The 18,513-nt window shown below is 40.8% G+C and overlaps 1 protein-coding gene across 11 annotated transcripts in view; it reads left to right on the top strand.

Moving 5' to 3' along the window:
* PTPN5 (protein tyrosine phosphatase non-receptor type 5) overlaps nt 1-18,513 on the top strand; it is a 110,582-nt gene that overhangs the window by 69,040 nt on the left and 23,029 nt on the right. For all 11 annotated transcript variants that reach the window (XM_074543341.1, XM_074543337.1, XM_074543332.1 and 8 more), the window contains exons 12-14: nt 438-598; nt 3,213-3,326; nt 6,992-17,108. In XM_074543341.1, the coding sequence (XP_074399442.1) occupies nt 438-598; nt 3,213-3,326; nt 6,992-7,085 (369 nt within the window). In that variant the 3' untranslated portion in view covers nt 7,086-17,108. The remainder of the gene's footprint in view (nt 1-437; nt 599-3,212; nt 3,327-6,991; nt 17,109-18,513) is intronic.

Below are 18,513 nucleotides of genomic sequence, written 5' to 3' on the forward strand. Positions count from 1 at the left end.
ATATTAATAAGCTGTCCTGGATTCCCTGTCTTCTAGGGTTTTAACTCAAGGGATTCCTGCAATTAAGTCCTTGAAGGAATCAAAGTTAGTTCTTCCAAAGTTCAGGCTTGTAATCCTACTTATTGCCCTTGCTCCTTCCATGTAGGATCTTCCACCATCTCTTGGTCACTGCAGCCAAGGCTGCTCCCAACCTTCACGTGCCCAAACATGTACTTAAGACAAGGTCACCTCTCCTTGTTGTCTCCTCCACCACCTGTGTCAAAAAGATCACATCAGTGCTCTGCAGCAATCTCCTGGACTCTGTGTGCTCAGCCATCTTCTGTTTCCAGCAGGTTGATTTTATCTTAGTCGTAAAGGGAAGGCCATGTTTCAGCATCAATTTTACAATGAGAAGTTCTTGTAAAACTTTTGTGGTGTTTGTCTTAACTGAATTGCAGAAAGGAGAAGAGGTGAGAAACCTGAAACATTACTGGTACACGTCTTGGCCAGACCAGAAGACACCAGACCAGGCCCCTCCTCTGCTACAGCTAGTACTGGAAGTGGAAGAGGCCATGCAGAGCGCAGAAGAGAAGAATGCCCCAGTGATTGTTCATTGCAGGTAAATAAATGTTCTGTCTGAATTCCAAGGCTTTCTTTGCATACAGTGACACAGTGCAGAGGCTGCCACACAGGCCATCAGTCACATGTGAGAAATCTTGGCCAACTGCTGCTGAAATGTGCTTGGAACTTCAAAGCTTAGTGGCAATGGTTTTCTATTACCAAGTGTTGCATTCAGATACAGACAGAGTCAACCATAGAAGCTGACAGTGGTTCAGTTACTTGTGAGAATAATTTCATAGTAATAATTACCTTTGAAGGGCCAGGTTAGGAAAGATTAGCATACATTAGGTGAAATTGAGTACGAAAACACATGCAAGCAGACAAATAATGGCATTAAATTTTAAGCATCAAACCTCCCTGTTTTGTGGAGTCCTTCTTTGCTTTTTTTTTTTTTTTAATAGATTATTATTAGGCCAAAGACAATAATTTAAATATAACACATAAATGAAAGGATGACAAAGCTGGTTACAGCAAGTACTAATCAATAGTCAGGAAATGTATGCAATTGATAGTAACACTGAAGTGTCAGTAAGAATCCCTGGCAAAGATGAAAGCTTCTTATATGGAAGGAGTAAAATCTTTGCAGTGGCTTATTCCTGATGAAAAAATTGTAATTATCAGAGCAGAATAAAAATAGATGAGGATAGATACTTCTCTTCTGTCCTGAGAAAGAAGTGGGATGATATACTGATCATTTGTAGATGTGATTAACTGTGTTCTTTTGCACTGCTATCTAGGGAGCGTGTTAAGCATCAGCAACCACTATTAAATCAGATATGCTAGTTGATTTTCACCCCAAGAGTGGTTAAAAAAAGTTGATTCATGCACTCTAAGCCAGTGAAGTTTAATACAGATGAATTACAGGTCTTGGAAAGTTGGAGAAGTTCCACGGGTCAAAAAGGAAGCCCTGTTTTGCCAGTGTTTAGGAAGGTTAAATGTGATTACTTGAAAACTACAATCTGTTCTCAAAACAGTTGTTCCAGGTAAATAGCAGAAAGCCTGATAAGAAATGCAGTTTATCTTGCCAGGGTAATCTTCCATCATTTCAATAACATACATTTTGCCAAATTTATTTTTGTACAGAATATTGCTTAATTTTGCATAATGTTTTCTAGGAAACAGCAGATGGTTGCTCTCCAAAAGCCATAGTAAATGGGTATTATACAATGAGAATGTTTTTAAAGAGCCTCTTGGCAGAAATGGTTGGTTGCCTGGTGTCATCATAGATCCGACTGTAAGCTAATATGGAGTAATCACTATTAAAATGCTTGTGTGATAGCACGTGTCCAGCTTTTCTGCCAGTGTTTTAAAAGAGATGTGGAAAAATTTGGGTGAGTTCAGATGAAAATAAGAAGTGGTTTGTAAGGAGGTCTTCTTTGTCCATGGAAAATTGTGACTCTAGGAGCTTCTAGGAGCTCTTTGAAGAGCTATGGTATCTGCTGCTGGTTACTATGTCACTCTTGCTTTGCATATTTGTTCTGTCCTCTTGCATGGTGTCATCCCAGTGACACTGTAATAATCTGGGGAGAAATGGGGCATTTTTATTTGAAAAAAAATATATACTAAGAGACATGGTGATAGGATTATGATGTGTTCTATGTGGATAACGTGCCACCCAATGCTGTCTCAGCCGCTGATAGACCTGCAGCTTGTCCTGTTTCTTTTATCTAAAAACGGACGTTGTTCCCTCCCTTTGTAAAACACTGAAGTAACTGGACAGTAAACGGTGTCAGGAGTTGTGTGCTGTGATCTGTTTGGTTATGGTCAAGTGGAAGATGAAGGACTTGTGTGCAGCTGTGAACTGAGTTCCACTGTTGCTTGAATGTTTCTTGCCAGTGGTTTAGCATTAAAATTTTCTCACAATGTAAATGAAAGCAGAATTTCCTGTAGTTGTGTCAAATAATTATTCCTGAGTACGCTCACTTAATTATTTTATGCGTAAGAAGGGCTTCCAGCATTTAGGTGATGAGAAGAATTCACAGCTTCTATTGTACTGTGAAAATAAACTTAGTTCTGGTCAGATACAGAAGAGTTCAGGAAAATTTTAAGAAATTTTTTTGATAGTGAATTTGTTGTATAGTGCTCTAATTCTAATTACCAGATTGCAGATCTGATCAGAAAATGACATCACACGTACTACGCTTCTGTTAGCTCTAATTATTTAAGCAAGAGTTGGGGTTTTTTTATTCTACCTGTGAATGAAAATAGCTTCAAAGATGCTGTTAAAATTGAGAATTTCAAAGCAAAGTTTGCCTTCAAAGCAAGGCTTGCTGTCCAAATAAATCTTACTAAGAAATGCAGAAGCTTTTTTTCGGTGGTTCAGTGAGAGGTTCAACAACCTACTGGGTCAATGAGTCTACATTAGTCCATTTTTAGCCCTGTATCTGCAATGTTCACCCTTCTGTGAGTGGTTCACACTTAATCATGTCATCCAACAAAGTTGGTATCTTTTCCTAATTATGGCTTTCCATCTGGAAGCACCCAGCTGGCAAAGGTCAGAGGGACAAAAGGGATTATGGGGTCTGTGCTGCTTTAGTGGCAGTCATTTGACAGGAAAATTCCAAAATCCTTCTGACATCTCCCCTGCCTCTCTCTGCTCTTCCCTTCCCCAGTGCAGGCATCGGGAGGACTGGCTGCTTTATTGCCACAAGTGTCTGCTGTAAACAGCTGAAGAACGAGGGCATAGTTGACATTTTGCGAACAACCTGCCAGTTACGGTTAGACAGGTAAGAAAGCCTGCTTCCTTTCCAGAAAAATAAAAAGCAAAAATACTAATAGTTCCCCTTATTTAAGGAGAAGCAAATAAGGAGAGGGGAAGAACAAACATAAGTGGAGGCCAAGAGAGAACATTCCTCTGACTTGTAATCTTTGCCTGAGCAGTAAACCTTACTGAACAGCCCTAGAGCTGAATTAGGTTCACAGCTGTCCATCTCCATGAAGCAAGGGGTGACCTTCTACCAGCTGAGAAGTTGGCCCCATTTGTTCATACAGAAGCAAAGGCTCAAAGATCTGCTGTACTTTAGTTCAGAGCCACAGATCATCACTTTTCTCCCAGAAGGAGTAATGAAATTTATCTCACATAGCTGTGAGCCATTGGAGAAGAGACATTGCCTGGGGAAGGAGAGTGCACAACCTGGAGTGTTTGCAGACATATGAAAGGAGCTGTGAAAATCTCCACAAATTCAATGGTTTCCAGTTAAGCATTTCTTAACACACCACCTTGAGTTTGATTATTAAGTAAACAGACTTGAATTTTGTACCAGAGATGCTATTTTTCCTCTCCCACTGGTTTCAAGTGCCATCAAAACATGTCTCAGTGCTCTCTCTAATGATAATGATAAATGTAGTCGGGGGAAGAGATGTCACGAAAAACATACCAAAGATTTTTCTGAGGGAAAAAAAAGAACCTCAACCCCACGCTGAACTTTATTTCAGAGAAGAAATTATGCTCAGTGGGAGGCAAAAAATGAAATGCTTGCTGCCCTGCTGAGGCTCTGATAGACAGGGACCTGCAGGGGCTTGGAGATTTGGCTTTTTCAGTGGATTCTAGCCCAGACAAGGGAAGGCTTCTTGAGAAAAAGAAAACCAGATTATGAATAGTGAGTGCTGATTATCCATGGTCCAGTTAAATATCTGTCTGAATGTGAAATATCTTGTCTCTGTGACTAATGTTACACAGGAAAATTGCCACGCAAATGAAGGCTGAAGGCGCCTGCTTACAAATATGTGTGATACAGCAGGCCAACTGCAAATACTAGCTTTGAAGGAAGAGGGGAATTGGCAGTCACTTTAAGACTCTGAAGAAAGAAAATCATACTTAAAGGACACCATAGGGGAAAAGGAAGACTGCAGGAGCCTCTGTAGCTGCCATGTAGCTCTCAGGAGTGGGATGGAATAGATAAAAGCCATTTAAATGTCATGGGGTAAAATACTGAAGATGGAAAACAGATCACCACCCTTCCTACAGAAAAGCATGATTTCTTCAAGGACTGAAAAATAGGCCTTGTAGTCTCTTGGAAGTCATGCTGCCACCCACTCTCATTTTCATTAACTCCCCCTAGAATCTCTAGGGGACTTGAGAAGTAGCATGAGAGGTTGAGACAGTGTCCAAGCAGCTGTAAGAGGGAAGACTGTATCTCCTCCTCTTCCCTGATCATTACTGTCTAGGATGGTAAGGAGTCGCCAGGGACGTAGGGAAAGAAGGCTGAATGCAGGCCAGAGTAGATGTCTGAAGGAATGCACCTCCCTGCTTTACACAGAAATAAAAAGGTTTGCATTAGCCCTGAGAAACCACCTTTGAGGTTGCCATGTACACATGAGAGAGAACAAAGGGGTTTTCCCCTTCAGTCCCTCACAAATCCCTTGAAAAAGTTCTGTGCACTGGGCTTTGCATCAGTGGCCAACAGATGGTCCTAAAATAACCTACTATGACTAAGGAGAGGAAGTAATCCTTCCTGCATCCTTCCCACAGTGCTGAGAGACATTTGCTATCACTGCCCACAATATAACTCAGATTTCAAAGGTTTCTGTGGCAAATAGGGGTGAAAACAAAATTCTGTGCTAAAGCCTGGACAGCAAGCACATGTCATGGTGTGCGTATGTGTGGCAAGGGAGGAAGCCACCACAGAGCAGGAAACTGGATAAAAAGGAAAATAATTTCCTGTGGTCTGAATCTCAGTGGACACCCTGTGGCTTCTGCTGCTACAACTTCAGGGTGCAACCCCACTGTTAATGGAACTTCTTGGGGAGAAATTGTCAGATATGACTAATGTTCCTTGTGTATCGCAGTCTGACATAGATATATTTCAGTGCTGTGTGGAGCACAGAGGGACTCAGAAACAAAACAACTGTGAGCTTGTATTAAGGAGAGCAGATGGGGAGGAGATGCTCAGCTAGGAATTTTTTTTTTTTTTTTAGAAACACGGTGTGTGTTTCTCACCTTTGCTAGATGATGAGAGGTTAGAGAATAGGTCCCTACTCATCCCTGCTCGTTGTTAAGTGTTATTTCAAGCAGCTGCTTAACAAAATAAGTGCAAGGAGCTGAAAGACAAGGTTGTCTTTCCTGCTCATCTCCCCCTTACTGGTATGGCTGCTGTGTGACCCATAATGGCTAATTTGGACCCCATGGAAAAGGGCTGTCCCCAAGGAGAGAGCTAGCAGCCTGATACCCATTTGGCTTAGAGGAAGCAGCTTTTCATTCATGTTCTCTGGTGAGGTTTCTAAGGGAATGCACCACATATGCTCTTCCTCAGACTGACACAGTCTGGTTGGCTCCAGTCAACCGTGGGTTCCCATGTTCCTCAGCTCCACTTGTCATTTCAGTCTCCTTTTGGCACCACACTGCCGGGATCTGTGCACCAGCACCAGTGCTGGCACAATTCTCTGTACACTTTCTGTGAGCTTCAGATAGAAGTTTTAATTGCCTTCATAATGGGTTGTCAAGAAATTCTATCACTTTCGATGGTACTCTTAGCAAAATTTCATATGTTAGTAGAATCTGCTTAAAATTAACAACTTCATCCTGATTGGTTTTGTTCATTTCTGTCTCCCCCTGTAGTGCTTATATGTTAGTTAATATGCTACTTGCAGAAATATACAGGCTAATGATGCATGGAAAATCAAACTACTTTCCCTCCTGTGTGCATTTCCTTTCAGGTTTTCAGTTTTAAAGAGAACGTTAAAAGCTGAAAAATAAGCTGAACCAAAACAGGCTACTGTGATGAGGGATGTTGTGCTATCAGGGCGTGCATAGCAGTCAACTCAGTTACAAATCTGAACTGTCCTTTCTAAAGTAACATTGTGTGCTCCAAAATCCTGATGGCTATCCCTAGTTTTCTGGCTAACTTGCCAAAAGCTTGATGTGGAGTGGCCCAGAGGAAAGAATCCTCATTGCAGAATGGGAAAACTGCATCAGTTGTGCATCTGGTGTGGCTTGGCCTGGCCTGGCCCTCTTTGGTCCCAAATTCAGTCCCTAGTGCAACTGTGAAATCTTGGATAAGCTGCTCCCCCTCTTTATTCCCCTGCTCCCATCTGTCTGTCTAGGGCTTTGAAGTGGGAATTACTTTTCACAGAAGGGTTCTTGGAATACAGGTGCTCAGGTAAGGTAAGAGTAAATGATAATGGTGATTCTTTCCTGGAGGAGAGCATCTGCCAAGGAAAATAACTGTAAAGCCCATTCCTTCTGTTCCTTGCTCAGCAGACCTTTTCAAAATGGAGCTGGAGGGAAGGCTTGAAGCTGGTTACAATCAAAGGGCACTTCTCACTCTTTTCAGAAAGCTTTGGAATGGACCTTTGGTGTGGAGCACAAGCTTCATGTTAGCTGTGCTATTTCCTCATGTGTTTGCAAGTAATAAGACTGCTGTTTCCCTCCCCTTTTCTTCTTGCCTTTCAGGGGAGGAATGATCCAGACTTGTGAACAGTATCAATTTGTGCACCATGTCATGAGCTTGTACGGAAAGCAGCTTTCTAGAGCAGCAGAAGAATAAGTGTTCATGATATTCCTAAAGGCTAAAGCCAGGAGAACTTTTGACTGCGCTCAGATATATTTCAAATCTGATAAAAGAGACATGGTAACCTGGCTGTCTTAGCTGGAAAGATATTATTTTACTTTGATATTGCTTTTATGCTCTTGTTTGCATTGACATTAAAGAGCTGAGGTACGTCTTGTCTTAAACATACGTGACAGGACGTAATCTTCACCAAAAAAGGCTTATTTATACTGTAAATAATTATAGTAGCTTCATTTGTTACAAAAGCAAGAAAAAAAAAACAGAAAAAAATCCACTGTCTTCAGTTTGTTCTTTTTTAAAAGGTCATTGCTAATATATCCAAATACAGTGTGCATCTTTTTGAATTGTCATGCTGAAATGTGCCGTATGTTGACTAAGCTTGAAAGTAAATTTTTGCCTCTTTCTGATTGTTTTTACATATAAAATTACCGAATACTGTGTGTATCGTAAACCTTCTGAGCCTCTGCATTGAAAGACTCAAGTAGATTTGCATTGAAATGATGTTTCACACATCATATTTGCTTGTTTATTTTTTCTAAAGCAGTCCACTACCAGTGTTATCAGAACTAAGGGGGAAACAGATTTCAGTGACCTGAGTCAAATTCTTGCCTCGAATTCTTACCAGCACTGTACCCCAGTATCATCACAGTGGGGTGAATCTGAGTAGACATTAATCTGAACATAAATGCTTTGTGCTTTACCTTTTCTTTGTTAATATTTGGGCATCTTAGTCATCTGGCAAACAGATTGTATTTCTGCAAATAGTTTCTATTTTTACATAGAATAGAATTTCTCCTGAAATCTGAGATTCAAAATCAGGTGAGACATTTTTTTAGTTCATCTTTATTAAAAATCTAGTAATAAAATAACTTTTATTCTATGAATTTATACTTGTTTCAAAGCTTTGAGGGTAACCATATGTCCAGTGCCTATTTAAATTAATGCAAATCCTAAAGGCAGCTTAAAAAAAAAAAGAAAAAAAACAGTGTGAACTTGTTGGCTGCTTTGTGAGAAATTTGCCCTCAAACCAAATTTAGACAATAATTGGCCCGTTCTAACCACTGGTCCAGGTGACAGTATTTCTTTTCCAATAATACAGACTACTGCCTGTGCTTTTTGGTTTAGACTTCAATCAGGCTGGGAAGATTGTAGCTTGTGTTTAATGCTTAGAGGTGAGCACACATTTTAGTGCTTCACTGAGCAGAGAAAAATGGAGGCACACAGGATCCTTAACATGAAAGATGAGTGTTTGGTGAATAGAAGCTCTGATGACCCACTAAAAATATATATTTGCTTCTCTTTATTTGTAACAATAACCAAAACCCACTGCTTCTATTAGTGCAGAAGATTCTGAGAATTTACTGCACTTCCTAATCAGGAGAAGGTAAAGCAGCTCTCAGAACAATAAGGGCTGATCCTGCTCCCACTGATGTTTTGTCATTGACGTCAGCAGGTGCAGGGTAAGGCCTGAAATGTTACGCCTACAACTTCATCACTGTGGGGAAAAAGTTTCCCAATATTTCAGTACACATCTTTGTGTTTATTCTGTATCCATGAACCTGTAAAAATCCTGTCTGCAGGGTTTGCATGAATGTGTGGCAAAATGTGTTCTCTTTAAACCACTTGATTTTATTGCTGTATTTAAAATATTTCCTTCAGTGAGAAGCTAGCAGAAAGAACTGGCATTCTTTTTTAAAATACTGGTGATAGTCATTAAAGAGAGCAATAAACTTAAGCTTTTGAGCATAACATGACTGTTAGTTTTATGTAAGTCTTCATAGCTATATTCTCTGTGCTACCAACTTCTTCGAAGGGGTAACACTATTCCATCTAAGCACTCCTTTAAAATAACAAAATAACCATTGATATTCCAGTTAATATTGAAAATGGAACTCCCTGTAAATATTTTTCAGCTTTTCAGTGCCTTTCCATGTCAAAACTGACTCAGTGAATAAAACTACTTGCTCTGTCATCAGCTTCCCATGCATCTGCTAAAGAATGTTTGTTGTTTGGAGGGCAGTGTGCATACAGGAGGTAAGTTCAAAATATAAATTGCCTCCTGAACAAGGAGATTTTCTAGAGGAGAATAACTTTATGGTAAGCAAGGTTAAAAGGGCTCTAAGATACTGACCTTGAGGTCCTTGCACAGATCCTCAGCAGGTGTTAGTTGGCAGTGCCTCACTGACTTGAGTAGAAGTGAATGATTTACAACGATGAAGGAAATCTGGCCCACTGTCCACTCCCATTTTACACGTGTGGAATGTCCTGGGAGTGTGGTTGTTGATAAAATCAGGGTTTTGGCATCAATTCACTGCTACAAAGCACATGTCAGCCTTGTTGTATGCTCTGGTGATGAGGGCTGCACTGCTGCCACCTCATACCAGGCAATACCACTTGGTCAGGATCAAAATATTCAAATGCCTCTTAAAGTGTTATTTTGTCTGACAGATTTGGAGCTAATCCTCCTATTTACTCTCTGGCCTTATCATAATTAACTTATTTCTGCCTCTTTTTTTCTTTACTTTTTTTTTTTATAGGATTTGAGCTCTGAAGGACATTTTATCAGCTGTTCTGATCTCCTGGCACCACAGGTAGTCTTAAGAAGTGCTTAAGATTAGCAGAAAGGAGCTCTGGCCGTGTGCAAGCACTTGAGATGAGTGGAGCTGCAGCTTCTGTAATCAGTGTGTTTGAAACTGAGCTGACAATAGGAGCTAAGCTATGTCTCTGCCTAGTCTTTTTACTCCTTCTCTATTAAATGAAAATTCCAGGCATACTTCATCCACTCTCTCCTGCTCAGAGCTTTGTACCAGAGACCAGAGCATTAGTACCTGCAACACAGTTGTTTCCCAGAGGACTGAATTCCTCTCTCCAGGTGGGTAAAAATATAACAAACATGAGTTTATTTTATTTAGAACCAACTGTGATGGGTTCTTTTTGATAACCTTTTTCACACTTGGACAAGGGCAGAGCCTAGCTCAGTGCCTTGGTTGTTTGCTGGTCATTTGGTCACCACACTTAAGCAGCCTTATCTTGTTCCTCTTTCTGTCATGGTAACAGACTAATGGCACATTCTGTCCTCATGTAGGTAGCCTGAGATTCACAGATGCCAAATTTATGTAAAAACAAAAACTAAGATTGCACTTGAGTGTAAGGGCTGTCCCCAGATAAAGCATGACTTGCTCTCTGAAGGATCAAGATAAAGATGACTTAGTCAAATTATTCTTAAATGTTAACTACCTAATAGTAATGTAGGGAAGAGAACTGCATTTCTTCCAAGACTTTCAAAAGTATCTATTTATTCTGGACTTTTCTTCTATAATTAGTCTACAATGGAAAAGCCTTAACATGTGAATTTGCAGTTGCAAAATGGACTTGAGAATGAAGACAGGGCAAAACAGGACCTTGGTTTCTGTCACTTCCCTGCTGTCTCTTCAGAAGAGGAATCGTGCAGCTTGCACATAGGTGGTCACGCCTTATGGATTTGCTATGGAGAAAAAACAAAACACTTTTTCTGAAGTCCCTTTTTTCTTCTGCCAAGTCTGTAGATGAGTATTTCCTGGTGTCTGGAAGAGTGACTGTCACCTTAGGATAAAGTAGGGCAGCTCAAGGAAGTTTTTTCCCTGCAAGTTAAAAAAAATTCTCCATTCAAAAGCACAGAAGAAATAGGTGAATGAAAGCAGCATTTGCAGCTTTGTGCAAAAGGTACAGGCAGTCAAAGATCTGTGTGCTCTAGGCAACACAAACATTGATTTCTAGTGCCTCAATATGTGAATTTCACATATTCACAAACAAGTTAATTTCTTCCTTTACATGCAAGGAAAGAGAAGAATCTAATCTCCTTTGAGCACTGATAAGAGATCAAGCTCCAGCACCTGAACACAACAGATGCTGCTTTCCTGTGGTGTGGAAGTCACAGAAGGGGTTATGGATTAGACCTGCCCAAGCTTTTGGGCCATGTAATACCCAGCAGGGCAGCAGTGTCAGGTTTACTCAGATGATAGCAAAGCTGAATGAAGAGAGAGACTGAATTACTTACTCAGAATTAAAAGCCATATTGGCACCAGAGCTGGAACATTTGAGAACATAAAGCTTAAACAGTCTGGCAAAGGACTTGGGTATTGCAATTCCTGGCCCTTTCTCTCTGCTGGACCATGCTATTCAACTTGTGTTCCCTCTTGGTTCTTCTCTTATCTGCCTGATGCTGCTTTTGCTTTAAAAAGAATAAAATAAGTCACTTTATTGCACTACTGTTACCCCAATATGTTCATAGCTAGTATTTTCCAGAAATCATCTCTTTCCTTGGACAGAGCCTGTCTTACTAGACACCCTTCAGAGGACTCAACCTCTTCTGCATAGATTTTCATCCCAGAATTTTGGGGGTATAAATCTGCAGTTATGTGCATCTTAATAATGGCATTTCTCCATTGAGAAAAAGTTGTGTCTACCTGAATTAAAGCTTTTTATTAGTCTGATCTTAACTCCCCTATTTCCAGTACTAGGTGCAACTTTCCTCTGAAAAGCTGAAGGCAATATTTCCATGGATCACAGGGGGAAAATCTTTTATAGATCTCCTTTGCATGTTTGGCTTGTTTGCCTCTGAAGTGGACACAGGAAAGCATGTCAGGAAGTAAATCAAAACTGATAATGCACAATGGAAACCTCCTCTTGTAAATTAGCTTTGACTCCTTCTGTCTCAAAAGAAGGAAAGCCATGTGTGATTGGTTTTACCACATCCACTGTTGTCTTTTTGGTATTTAGGCTGTTGTGAGGTGTACAGAAAGCCAACACAGGCAGCACAAAGGTCAGGGTGTCAATTTGGGTAGGTGGGAGGAATTGGATTGTGTTGGCTGTATTTTGGTTTTTGTTGGGGAAAACACTACTTTCAGTTCAGAAAGCAGGTTTCTCGGCAGCTAAGTTGGGCTCTTGTTCCTGAAGTAGAATACTGAAGACATAAGTGAAGGTTGGTTTCTTTGTGCATTTACTAAACAAGCAATAAGTAACACCTTATCTACTTCACGACGTGACCAGTCCCATTTCCACACACTTCTGATTTGATCTGTGTTAACAGAACACGAGTTCCAGACAAGCCAGCACAGAGTGTCTGCCTTGCTGGATTCCTTCTTTAGCCTGTGAAACAGCATATGTTTGTTTTGGCTGTCTCAATGTGGTATTTTTTGCTCACTGGAAAAGCTGACAATGTTTCAGCCTCTGCACTGTTTTTCTCTTGTTTTTTGTTAAACTTTTCACCTTCCCCTTTCTTTCCTAGACCAGGGGGATGGGAGGCTGGGGTGTCCATTGCTTTTTCCAGAGTTTACCCATAAATTTATTCCCATCAGCCTGTGGAAGTTGGCTAGATTTTTATGTTCTTTGGTTTTCTCAGTTCCTGTGCTTTGCAAGCATAACCCAAGTGCCTCCTGCACTGGACTCCATTTTAAACTGAATTTAACATAAATATGGAGTAGACAACAACTTTCTGGTCCAAAGAGAAATCAAGTGAGGTCAGTTAAGCAGTTTATTGCCACTATACCTTGTTAAGTCTTTGTTGCAAGCAAGATAGGTAGTTTGTGTCCCGCAGAATGGATTGGTCTTTTCCACCTAAAACAATTTCCTGCACTGTGTCAGCAATGCTGTGGTTTAACACAAGGGAAGTTAAAAAAGTTAAATACACTGAGCTGTGTAAATAAAGTACCCTTCCCATTGAGAATGAAGTCATCCCTATGAAGAAGTGTGGCAGAATCTTAGACTTATTAAGCAATAGAAGAAAGCTGATTAAAGAATGGTCTCCAATCTAAAGTTGTGAACTGATTTTCTGAAGCGCAGAGTCCCTGCTTGAGTAACTGAATGAACTGGCTGGACTTGGAAATGAGAGAAAGTGCTGCATATATAATTTTAAAATAAACAAAGCCAAAGCCTGGAGGCGTCAAAGAAGCACTGGGGAACAATTTCAACATCTAAGCAGGATTTTTTGCATGTTTAACTGTTTGAAACCTGGACCCATGTATTTTCATTTTAGCATGGAAAAAAAAATGTTAAATCATTTTATACACTACCTTTGATCAAAGTTTTGAAATGGTGTCAAAATCAATCATAAGAAAACCTGGGATTGGGGAGGTAATGTTTATTTTTAAATAAAAAGGTATCTTTTTGACATACAGAAGGTTTATTCCTTTTAGCATCATACTTGAAGTTTTATCACCTGTTATTCAAAGAATGAGCAAGTGCTGAAGCCAGTGTAAAGGATGTAACAACGCAGCCCACAAGAGGCCAGTATGTATTTAAATTTTGAACTATTCGAAGCTGTATTTGTGCAGTGTAAAAGGACCCAGGCATCTTCCTGGAATGCAACAAGCTATGCAACTTCGTGTGAGCTGAGGGACACAGAAAGGTCAGTAATGGTTGTGAAAGTTTCTGTGGTAGGAATAACCAGGACCTTATCAGCTGGGATAAAAAGCTAACATTAACATAAACATATATTCTCAAGAATATCAAAATACTTTGTGTTCTGTGGCTGTGGTCAGGCAGGGTAGAAATTGGCTGTGTGAGTCCAGTACCTTTAGACCCACATCTGCTTTGCTTTTCCTTTCCTCCCCTTACAAAGAAAGCAACCTTGTAAAGTATCGCTCCAAAGTGTCACCTTCAAAAAAACTCTGTGGCCTAGGATGAAAATTTCAATCAGACAATAGAAATCTAAGTAGAGAGAATTGCATTTTTGAGGTGAAAGGGGGAACTGTAAAGGTGATGGTATGACTTTTAAGCCATGTCACTGTAGCTTTTGTAGGATTTGAAAATCCAAATCTGAAGGCATGCAGAGCAGTGAGCCAAGCAGCATCCTGTCTCATTTTAGCACTGGGTGCTGCTGCTGTGGATTTGTCCCTCAATAGCTGAGGGGCAATTCCATAGCATTCTCTTCTAGTGCATCTGGGTGTAGGGTAATTTCTCTTCCTAACCAGCCCAAATCAGTGCTGTCACCAATACCCATGATCGTTGGTGCACAGGAGTGAAGGGGTCAAACAGGACAGTGAGAGAAGGTGGCAAAGGGGATGGAAACACCCTTGGGCAGACCAGGCATAAGGAGACAGAGTATTTGTGTCTCATACAGGCAGGCTGGAGGCAATAGCCAGCTCAGCATGGGGATCAGGGTACATATATCCTGTTAAGGAAAAGGATCCCTTTGGGGGGATGGCCCAAAACAGAGCACTTTTGGCATATCTGGAATTCCTGCTGGCAACAAAGCAAACTCTCAAGGTCATATGGTCTTAACATTGTCTTTCCTGTGGGCTGTATCTTCTAGGTTGCCATACATAATCCTAATTTTATCATTTGTGCCCCCCAGATTTGGAAAGGCTTTTGGGTTGATTTTCTTCTGCCCCAACATCTTTCAGCAGCATAAACAACTGTCAGAGGCTACAATTCCTTACTGCATCTGTCTTGTCACAGAATAATTTTTAAAACTAGAGAGCTGCAGTTTCTAGATGACTAATACTCATCCCTCAAGGACAACAATCAAATAGCCCAGTTTCCCCAAACTGCCCTTCACACATGGACCAATCTTGGATTATCTTGGCTTAAAGCAGCCTTGTTACTGTCTTGTCACTGCAGTGAGGACAATGACCCAGTTCCCAGTCACATGCACCGGGAGCAGGTAGGGCACAGGTTCTTGTGGAATTCACATATCCCTCTGTATGTGATACACTTAGGAGGGCTGCAGAGGTCCTTGGTTAGAAACAAGTGCAGTGAAATCGTCCAAATTAATAAGATGGAATAACTCAGGCTGGTAGTCAAGTTTCTTTCAATATTCCTGGTGTAAAATGGAGACATTTTGCTGCTAACCATAGAAAAATAACTCTGCTTCAGAGTGGTGCTCTCAGGGAGCTTTAGAAATTGGTATTCAGGGACAGCTCCTTACTGGTCAGTTTTTAGGGAAAAATCCAAACCAGTTTTACTTGAACTTAACAACTAGTTAATACTAAAATAAACTCAGTGGCTTCATTCTGATAGAAAAATGTAGCTCTTTCAAGCTTTCTGCAATTAAGCAATTTAAAGCAGAAGGATCTGTCCTAAATTATGGACATTTACCTAGACATAGGGCATGAGCATTACTGAAGAGTTTAATGTAGCTTGTGCTGAAGAGAGTCAGTTCTAATGGGCTTTTTGATCCATCCAGCTGTGAAGCCTTCTTGAATGACACCTGACATTGAGCACCTTGCAGCACTCCTGCACAGCAAGGCAGCTCAATTTGCTCATTGTCTAGGTGACAAGATATACACAGAGAGCAAATTACTTGCCCAGAATCCTGCAGGAAATCAGGAAAGAAGTGAGGATATGATCAGCAGCCTCCTACAGATAACTAGAATTCTTCCTTCTGCACAAACATTTCTCTCTGAGGAGTTATAGGTGATGAGCGGTTCTCTGTGTAGCTTTATGTTTTGGGGCTTCTTGTGGTATCCACTCTTTCCCATTCCTGGTAAATAAATCTTGCAAACAGTACCTTGCTGTTCACTTAATTCACATACTTCTTCCCCAACCAAAGAAGTGTTTTCCAGGAAGTCTTCTGCCTTGTTGGAACATTGTAGCATGCTGATGTGCTCCTTTGAGATCTTTGCTGGAGAAAGCCCTCCTGAAAAGGAGGGGAAACCTTGTCCACTGAAAAAACCCGAGGGTGAGTAAAAACTATTTTTTCTGTAAGACCAGTCACTAATACATGCCAATAACTGCCTGTATTTCCAGGTGCTCTCAGGTATATTCACAAACCCCATGCAAAGAAATACAGTCTGTTATCTTCCATAACCAGAAGAGGGGTAAACAAAAAGAGGTGCAAACTGCAGTTACCTATATCCATGCTCACTGTTTTTAGAGATTTTTCATGGATCAGTCAGATCAGTAGGAAGGCTGCTGTTCATTTAAGCTGCTGAAAACTTGTCCTTATTGATTTAAATGCAGCAGTTCTTGTTATGCCGCACTCATGATTGAGTGATTTGGCTAGGGCTGGAAGAATGTGACCTTTAATGCATAAGTAAATAAGCCTTTCCATCATGTATAATCTCTCCCATATGACAGATCTGTGACTGTCTAAAGTGACAGAAAGACTGTATGAGTCTTTATTTTTTGAGATATATTATCACAAAAAGTCACAAATCATTCCTGTCAGTGTGCAGAGAGCTGCTAATGAAAGAATTTCATTCCAGAGTGATATCTGTGATGGATGTAAAGTTGTAAGAAGTACAGTAAGTAAAATAAAGCAAGGTTAATATAATCTCTTCCATAAAGCAGACAGGGAAAAAACTGTGATTTAAAATAAACTCAAACAGAGAAAGTAAGTAATAGGTCATTGTTCCATTTCACTCATTCATTCCTTAATTCCAATGTTTCTTCTTGAAATTTAGAAGACAAAGCACTTTTCTGAGCTAAACTTAAAAGCAAACTAAGCCCTAAAGAAACATGGGAAAAAGAGAGTGGGTTATTTTTGCTACTTAGTTTTGTGTTTAGAATAGTGACGCCCTAATTCCTCTTGTCTGTCATAGAATCATAGAATGGCCTGGGTTGGAAGGGACATTAAAGATCATCCAGTTCAACCCCCTGCCATGGGCAGGGACACCTTGCACTACCCCAGGTTACTCAGAGCCCCTGGAATAACCTGGGGAACACTGCCAGGGATGGGGCATCCACAGCTTCTCTGGGCAACCTGTGACAGTGCCTCACCACCCTCCCAGGAAAGAAGTTTTTCCTAATATCTGATCTAAACCTACTCTCTTTCAGTGTGAAGCCAATCCCCTTTGTCCTGTAACTATACTACTGCCCTTGTAAATAATCTTGCCTCATCTTTCTTGTAGGCTCCCTTCAGGCCACTTTTAGACCACTCCAAAGCCTTCTCTTGGCTGAACAATCCCAATTCTCTCAGCTTTTTCTCATAGGAGAGGTGCTCCATCCCCCTGATTAACTTGGTGGCCTTCTCTGAACTTGCTCCAACAGGTCAATGTCCTCCCTTCAAGTGTCATTCAGGTAAAACCAATGTTAAACCTTAGTAATTCAGAGTATTATTCAGGACACATATCCCAGTTCATTCCTGTTTAATTTGTGATATCCCATGATTGTAGAAGTACTGCCCTTCCTGTTCTTTTCCTTCCCTTGCTCTGTCCCTCTCTCTCCTCTTTCCTTAATTCTTAGATTACCCTAATTCACCTCTTCCCTCAGGCAGTCCTTTGCTTGCAAATCTGCCAGTCAGACCAAGTCAAACTCTTCCTACAGTACTTCAGAGTCTTCAGTCCAACAGCTTCCATTCCCCTTCTCTGGTCTCTGTACTCCTCATGCAGTGCAGGGGGAATACTCACTGCCACTGCAGAGCATCAGAATAGAGGGATGTCTCTGAGAAGAAAGGTGGCATCAATTTTTCTGCCTTAGGCCAAGAATGCACCTGATCCAAAATACATCACTAGCAGTGGAAAGACTTCTGTCTGTTTCAGGGGTTTTAGGAAGGCTGTGAGGAACCTTTAGGGATGAGGGGGAATTGGATTTTGCCTTAAAATTTCTGCCCTCAGAGATTCTGGATTTTCAACAGGTGATTTTCTTTAGTGATTAAAAAGAACACTGATATAAACACAAATAAAAACAGGAGTTCACTAATACATTTGTCATACCCATTCCCTACCACCCCAGCCTACTGGGAGGTTCTGCTTACTGTTCCCCTATGGTTTTTTTTTTTCTCTTTCCAATTTGAATGCTGCTCCTGAGATGACACAGATAACTACAAGTCTGCAGTGTTCTGTACCTACACTGATGCCATCTGCACGACACCTTTGATTATGACTAAAGATAAGCTCTAGAGGTCTGGCTTCACTTTTGCTAGGCCAGTTACTAACAACCAAGCTTGTAAGAGTTCTGGAGTTAGGCAAAGGGCAGATTTGCTGCAAAGAGAGGGAGGTGAAGCAGGATGGAAGAATCTACCCCCTGCTGGCTTTGAGCTCCATGGCTCTTGCCCTCTGAGCCCACTGCACAAGAAGAAGGATGTGTTTTCACAGGTGCAAGCATTGTGCTTATTATGGAGGGGAGTCTTTGTGTTCCCTGAAAAAAATAACACAAAGTGTTTGAAATATACGCCGTGCATCTCCAGTGGGAATGGGGCAGACTTAGGCACCTACAGCCTTCTGTGGCTGACAGGAAACTCTGTTGTGCAGAGAGTGATAGGTCATGTTTGTTCTCAAACCTGTGAGGTTCTTTGTATGATGTCAACATCAATTGCAGACAAACATTTGAGGGTCAGAATTGGTGGACCAAACTGTAGCTATCTTTTCTTACATGTCTCTACAACATTCATGATTCACTAGTCTTTTTTGGCTTGAACAGAAGTCTAACTTGTACAAGTCATAAACCAACCTGCAATTACCAGAGCACCCATATGAAAACACCT

The sequence above is a fragment of the Zonotrichia albicollis genome, chromosome 6 (genome assembly GCF_047830755.1).
Source record: "Zonotrichia albicollis isolate bZonAlb1 chromosome 6, bZonAlb1.hap1, whole genome shotgun sequence".
In the NCBI taxonomy this organism is placed as follows: domain Eukaryota; kingdom Metazoa; phylum Chordata; class Aves; order Passeriformes; family Passerellidae; genus Zonotrichia; species Zonotrichia albicollis.